This window comes from Brassica oleracea, chromosome C8 (genome assembly GCF_000695525.1).
Source record: "Brassica oleracea var. oleracea cultivar TO1000 chromosome C8, BOL, whole genome shotgun sequence".
Classification (NCBI taxonomy): domain Eukaryota; kingdom Viridiplantae; phylum Streptophyta; class Magnoliopsida; order Brassicales; family Brassicaceae; genus Brassica; species Brassica oleracea.
This window is the reverse complement of record NC_027755.1, coordinates 31,779,509-31,786,912: the sequence shown is the minus strand read 5'-3', so window position 1 is coordinate 31,786,912 and position 7,404 is coordinate 31,779,509. Positions and strand designations below refer to the sequence as shown.

The following is a 7,404-nucleotide window of genomic DNA, read 5'->3' as shown; positions in this document are numbered from 1 at the left end:
AAGGAATCCAACAAATGGTGACTAATCATGCGTATAGTCATAATCATCCACAAACCTTTACACAGTTCACATTAACTATTTGTTTTACAAATAGAAACTCTTTTTGCTCCATACCTCCATCACTTTCCTTGTGATTACTAATTGCATTTAGTATTATTATACACACATATATATAAAAGAAAACTATATTCGTTTGGTTAAAAAATATCTTAAATTGTGCCAAGTCATTTCAAACCATTGGAAGGGCTCACGTTTTGCTTGGTCTTTGCTGGAGAAAAATATTTGGTTACTTCCACCAGCTAATATCTTTAGTATTCATTTCTATATTAGTTGAACGTTAAAAATCACTAATGGGCGAAATTTCTAAATTTAAGCCTTGGTGAAAGAAACTGATCACTACTGAATACAACTTCCAATTTTTAAAAATAATCAAAATCAAAACCAAATGTGTTTCGATCAATGGATTGATAGTTATGGTCCATGAAATGTATAGAGACCGTTTTAACATCAAAGTCCCCAACAATATACAATCAACATCACAGTAGACAAGCCTAGCTACATATCAAAACGAGACACTAGTTGAGCTTTTCCCACCTTTATGTAAGAAGATGATGACTTGGACCCATATAAGGACACTAATTGAGTTCAGATGGATTGATAGAAGAGATATCAAAACGAGAGCTCTCAAAGGAACTTTGTGGCCAATGAAGCTGTGATTGTGCAGTAGAAGTAAAAGGAATACCGAAAGATGGTTCTCTAACATCAGGTAAGAGACCAACAACACCATTATTTCTGTAAGCAGAAGGCAGACCACCAATTTCGGGTAGAAAAGGTAGTTGTTGGTCGCTGAATGTGACACTGTTTAGCTGCTGTCCTAAACCAGATTCATGGAAGTAGAGATCCTTATCAGTCAATGGACAAGAGACGAGCGAGCCACACGGATACATGACTGTGGGAGGCAATTCTGAATCAGGAACAACATATGTTCTGACTTGGGGAGATTCACAAAACATAGGAAAGTGATCCTTTGAAGTATCACACAGCAGAGTTGTGTTCCAAGACTTATCCAGTGATGTGATTGAATGACTTTCTCCAAGTGTTGTCGTTCGCCATAACCAGCTCTGTTGAGCATAGCTCTCCAGAAAGGAGTAATCTATAGAAGCATCTGATGCTATGATCCTCTCGCCTTCTGAGTAACCTGTTTTAACGGAAACATCCTTACCCATCAGCCGCATTGTTGACTGAGTGTCATGTAAACACAAACCATCAGGTGTTGCAACCATATGCCTGCTACTTAGGTTCTGATTCAGAGCTTCCTCCTTTGGCAGATTGATTGTGTGGCCACACTCTCCATCATCAGCATCTGAAATGAAAAACGCATTCTCGGTGAAGGTCTCATCAAGGCCTAGCCTAGCTGGATAGTACTTATACTGTTTCTCATTATACACAGGGGGCCTTCCTACATCTATGGCAAGTGCTGGCTCAGCTGAATGTTTCCTTCCCCTGGATAAGTCCACTAAATTACTCAGTAAAACATCATTTTCCACAGCTGCAGATCTAGAGGAACCATTTGCTTCTACTAATTCACCTTGTAAATTAAGAGGTAATTCTAAGATGGCCTCTTCTACAAGAAGTGGATCAAAAGGTGATTGGTTCAGCAATGATACAGGTTGAGAGAAGGAAGACGAACAACTTCTGTAATGGATCTCACTCGAAGTAGAGACAGGTGATTGGTTAGGCGCCAAATGCCTCTTTCTCTCCAAATCTAATGCATCTTTAATTCTTTCCAGAGTGAGATGTGGTCCAGGTAAACACGACGGGCCAGATTTTGCTCGAGCATGACTTAACCTTCTCTCAGAAACCACAGGCTGAGACTTGTTTAGTTTCCTGGATTCTACCAGCATATCTTCACTGGTCTTATCGTTTGACAAAACCTTAGGCGGTTGATCCTCTGCCGCAGAACATAGGCTTAACCGATTCATTCGCGAGCAGCAGAGTTGTAAAGAGAATCTGACTTGCCTCTCGCACTGAGGAGCATCAACATTCGACTTATCAAGACTCCTCACCCAGCAAACTTTCCTTTTAGCCACCTTCAAAGTTCCAGGAGTCTGAAACTCAGAATCACAATCTTGACTGACTGATCTGGGAGAATCTGGAAACAGTTCTTCATCTGTGTAAGAGAAGCATCGCACTCCAGCATTATTCATAGTAGGAGACATAACACGAGATCTTTCTTTGTTCCCAAGACTGCATTTCCCATCATCTGCCGCTCTTTGTCGAGCTTGTTCTTGGCAGCTATTAACCTGAATGCAAATTGCGTCACAAGTCACTAGTGTTAGTTTACAAGAAGGCTTTCAAATGATTATGAGCTAAAACAACAAAGCCAACATAACACTGTAGACGGTTAAGGTTATCCTTCACTACAAAACCAACATCAACATCTAAAACAGTTCACTTAGCTAAACTCGTGGTACAAAATCGACATAAATTATCAAACACGTTGAAGATTATGCAACATAGAGTTATTGAATGTTTTATATATATAAAAATGAACCTTGTTGTCAGTTTTGGCATCGAAGGAATCATCTAGCTTCTTGGTTTTAATCTTGTTATTCTGCAACACAAGATCATTCGTCATCGTTTCACCGATGGAGCGTTTCTTACACGGTGTAGACTCTGCATTGGCCTTTCGTCGAAAAGCCGGTTTGGGATCATCATCCGGAGATTTCGTTAGCAGCGAGGTCAGCTCATGAGACCACCAACGGAACTTGGTTACAGTTATCGGAGGAAGCAGCGACTGAATAAAATCTCCGGTAAACTCGCCGGGGAACGGACAGCATTTCCGCATATCAACGCTCCTAACCTTACGCGTGTACTCTCTGCCATATCAATAAAACATAAAATAAAAATCGCAATCTATATACTAAACAAAAAAAAATATCAAACACTCACCTGATGGAGAATCCTTCGTAGTCAGCCTCCTCCATGGGACCAAGGGGACGAGCTAGAGAGTAGAGAGAGAGAGAAGAAGAGTTTCAGAGTTTCCCGCCGAGAGAGTTTCTCTTTCTCACTCTAATGGCGCTTTCTTTCACATATTCGTTCTTTTTCGATTTAAAAAAAAAAAAAAAAAATTTGATGATTTAAAAGAAGTGAAAGCGACAAGAGACAGCTACCGAACCCCCAAATGCTGAGGCAGAGTTATATATATCAGTCTCTAACCATTAGGTCTCCTCCTCACGCGCTAATTTGCCTTCTGCTGCAAGTAACACCTACCTCTACAGCCTTCTTCTTTATCTGCAATGATGTTGAATTTTTTCAAAAGCTTTGGTATCTACATCAGTCAGAAAATAGAGATTGGATTTGACTTATGACTGAACGGATAAATAAATAAAAAATACTTACTGTCGACTAGACGTCATCTATTTTTCTGAACACACTTTTCCCACTAACAAGCCTTTTTATCGGCTCGAGGTCCTTTTTTTCTATACCGCTGTTGTACCATTCTTAAGATTTTGTACGAGTAGTCATGGATTTTAACGATAAATACTCAAAGATCTATCACCTCATGGATTCTAACTAGTATATAGACGTAAACAATAATTGAGAACAGTTTAAACCAGTGTTAGTGTTAATTTAACGTCTTAAAAGTTAAAACCATTCAGATATTAGATCTCCTCAGTAATAATAATACACACCATGTTCAAATTTAGGTTCAGAATAAAACAGTCATCAATACAAAAAGGTTAATATATAATTTGACATTGTTTTCTTCCATTTCATGCAAAACCACAATCCTCTTTATTAAGTATATAATGTAAAGAAGAAAACACAAAGCTCCTCTTGGGGGGGTCACCTGGTTATGGATGAACGGTAACTACTGGGATTCACATAATCTCGCTTCGTAAACAATCTGATCCTTGGAAGGCACCTTCCTAGCCTTACCTGTTCGTAATCATAAAGCGTCTCACAAACTTTTGATACTAGATAGCGAGAGATACAGTGAATAAGAGAGTGAGAGAGTGTGACAACCTTCCAGCTCGTCTTCCTTGCAATTCGATCACTTATCAACTCCAAAACACTGATGATTTCTCTAAATGTTGGTCTTTTTGATGCCTCATTGTCCCAACACTCCTGGATTAACCTGGAAATGGAGAGATCGTAAGAATTTCTCAAAAAGCACTCATGATATGTTTGTTTAAAACATGGGGTACTGTTTAGGACAACTTACTCTCTTAATCCAAAAGGATATGATTTTGCTAGAGCATTGAATGGTGGACGTTCACCTTCAACATATGCTTTAGGAACTTCAGTTTCTTCTTTCAGATGGAATGGTACATAACCTTCTATCATCTGTTTAGTTTGTTAACCCCACCAACAACATTCTATTAGCCTCAAGACTTTGTGCTCTGTGAACATATCAGTATTTATAAAGAAGTCTCATATCTCTCTCAGTTACTTTACCTCTTGTAAGATCAAAGCGAAAGAAAATACATCTACTTTTGTATCATACTCTTCATTCCTGTATACTTCCGGAGCCATGTATCGCACTGTGTAGCAAGAACGACAACGAGAGTTTCATCAGCTTTTAAACCGATCCCAAAACATACAATTTATGATCTAATCCACAATATTTTTCCAATTTCGGTTTTAGACAACAAAACACCAAAAGCTAAACCAAGGTTACCTAGCAGTTCTAAGCTAGCTCAAGACATGGCAGATTAAAGTATCACATATTATTAAAAAAAACTTACAAGAACTGTCCAATGATGTAATAGGCCTATCTTTTTTAACTGTCTTCTTAACTACCAGCAACTTGCTGACTCCAAAGTCGGCAACTTTTAGATGTCCCGAATTATCCCGCAGTATGTTTCTGTTATCTTACTCGAGCAAATAAGAAATGTTCGGATTTTTTGGATATGCAATATAGTAATAACTGAACATATAACATTTTGTAAAGATATAACTTGAACAACCAAAAAGGAAAACATACGGAGGCTCTAGGTCACAATGGATTATAGCTTCAGGTTTATGCTCGTGCAAATAATTCATTCCCCTGCAAAAAAAAAAAAAAAATTGAAAGAACACAATACAGATAATTAGAAGCCACAGAATCAAAAGTAATGTTTCTTGCAATCAGTCATGCATCAAGATGAGCCCTACAAAGACAATAGCCACTTAACCTAGCAATTTCAAGTGCAAACTTCACTGCTTGCGCTGGCATTAGAGCCCCTTTCCTGTCTAGATATTGTCGAAGATCTCCCTACAAATAATTGCCACATACAAAAAAAACTAAAAGCTATGCAGTGATATTTTCTTAAAATAAGACATGCAGTAGACGAAAAGACTACGGACTATATTATAACTGAGCATTTTGCGGATGTGAAACATTTTCAGAATAAACATTCATGTCATAGCCAACGGTCGAAGTAGCACTAAAATTGGTAAACAGAGAAAGTTATTGTTAGTCTCAAAAGGATTTTCACAAAAATGTCTTCACATATTTTGTAAGCTTTTGAGATCTTTTCAACCCAATATTGCCTCAGGATATGTATAGGACACTCCAACTTTTAAATGTTCACTTTTTAAAGATCTACGTGTTTATCCTGATTGAGAAAGAGTACCTTAGGTAGATACTCTGTGACAATCATCATGGGATGACTTTGAGTAACTGCCCCTAAAAACTGGACAACATTTGGATGGCGTATCTTTTGAAGCAGTTGAATTTCATCCCTGAACGCATTCCTGGATACCAGAAGGCCATTAAAACCTTAAACGCATAATTAGTTTCAATAACAAAAAGATATAGGTGTAGTCAAGTCAACCCACACTTTGTTTTCATCCGAGAACATTTCCTCTCCAAAGGTTTTAACCGCCACATCAATTCCACGCCATGAAGTCTTGTGAAAGGTACCCTATCGAGCACAAAGACGGTAATGACAAGTGTGTGTATACATTTCCTATAACTAACTAGGAGTTGTTGGAAAAGCCTAAACTTCGAGCTATATGTTAAGTTTTATGGACTTCCAAGTTCCAACCAACAATAATTGGCAATGAGTGGATTGGCTCCGAAACATTTATATATTACGTTCATTAATTCTCCAACTAGTGATGTGGAACTTTCATTCATTCAACGCGAACACTCTTACTAAAGACATTTAGAAAGAAAGCAATTGAAACAACACTCAAGTTTAGGCAGTGGAACTACTTACCTTTGAAATTTTGACTGAGTTGGACAGATCAAGCTCCGTAGGATGAATCTCATACTCAGGAACTTCTCTATCAGTTAGAACATGCATAGGAGGAATCTAAAAACCACAAAACGATTTTAAATTAATCATAAAAGCAATAACATCCATCAAATCAAGAAGGGAGGACACGTACAGTAGGCTTTGCACCATGTTTCTCCAAAAGCTGAATCACATCACGGTTTTTGTAATACACTGCATCTGCAAGAGGCTGTTAAGATCAATCACGGAACAGTTATCATCCGATTCAAAAGATCTTCAACGTTTGCTAAGTTGCTAACATATGGCAATTCGTCGAACACAAATCGAGCTATGAGTCTATGAGAAGTCAAACAGCACAGAACGAGTTTGAAATCCGTACCGTACTACCCCATCGGTCCATGGAATTAACCTTAGCGCCACGGCTAAGCAGGAGCTGAACGACATCGGTTCGTCCCTGACAAGCGGCGACGTGGAGGGCAGTACGTCCATCGATGTCGCGGTAATCGACGTTAGTTCCCGAATCCAACATCTTGGTGATCCCATCGATGTCACCTTCGTTGGCTAGATACATCAGACGAATCGTCGGATCCACGATTCCAGCAGACGCAGCCAACTCTTCCTCCTCATCTTCAGTTACCGTCTCCGTCGGGGTCCTTGACTCCGGCGCTAGGGAGGACTGCCTTCCGAGCTTGAATCTCGCCGGCGATTTGGGTTTAGTCGTCGTCATGGTCAAGCGAGGACTTGTAAGCAAAAATGAGCTGTCGATGGAACTGTAACGGCACCAACGGAAAGAACAAACAATGTTGACAAGCCCAACCAATTCGCTTTATGTGTATCATTTTAAGAGAAAGACAAAAATAACAATAAATCAAGTTTATGTTTCCAAACTAGCACTCAAGTTCAAAAGTCACAAAAATAACACTTAATATTTTATCAAAAGTCACAAACTTAGGGTTTAGAGTTAAAAGGTGGGGTTTATGATTTAGGGTTTAGGGTTTAGGGTTTAGGGTTTAGATTTTAGGGTTTAGGGTTTAGGGTTTATAGTTTAGGGTTTAGGGTTTAGAGTTTAGAGTTTAGAGTTTAGAGTTGAGAAATGAGGTTTTGGGAATAAGATTTCAAATTTTGAAAAATAAAAAAAATTAAAATTTTCAAATGATAAACTTAGAAATGTGCTATT

At 38.6% G+C, this 7,404-nt stretch overlaps 2 protein-coding genes across 2 annotated transcripts; both read right to left on the bottom strand.

Moving 5' to 3' along the window:
* Positions 1-426: 426 nt before the first annotated feature.
* On the bottom strand, positions 427-3,233 carry LOC106307378. Its single transcript, XM_013744315.1, is given in 5 exon segments — positions 427-642; positions 645-2,303; positions 2,555-2,879; positions 2,953-3,004; positions 3,174-3,233. Coding segments are annotated over 4 exon segments (2,106 nt in total). The 5' UTR covers positions 2,988-3,004; positions 3,174-3,233; the 3' UTR covers positions 427-555.
* Positions 3,182-7,049, bottom strand: LOC106307379 (dual specificity protein kinase shkB). The gene is made up of 13 exons (XM_013744316.1): positions 6,607-7,049; positions 6,382-6,456; positions 6,210-6,305; positions 5,827-5,912; positions 5,622-5,742; positions 5,181-5,260; positions 4,991-5,053; positions 4,752-4,870; positions 4,462-4,547; positions 4,229-4,350; positions 4,030-4,141; positions 3,854-3,942; positions 3,182-3,294 (listed from the first exon to the last, which is right to left on the bottom strand). The coding sequence occupies exons 1-13, from the start codon at positions 6,952-6,954 to the stop codon at positions 3,291-3,293; spliced, it is 1,401 nt and encodes a 466-aa protein (XP_013599770.1). The 5' UTR covers positions 6,955-7,049; the 3' UTR covers positions 3,182-3,290.
* Positions 7,050-7,404: the final 355 nt, after the last annotated feature.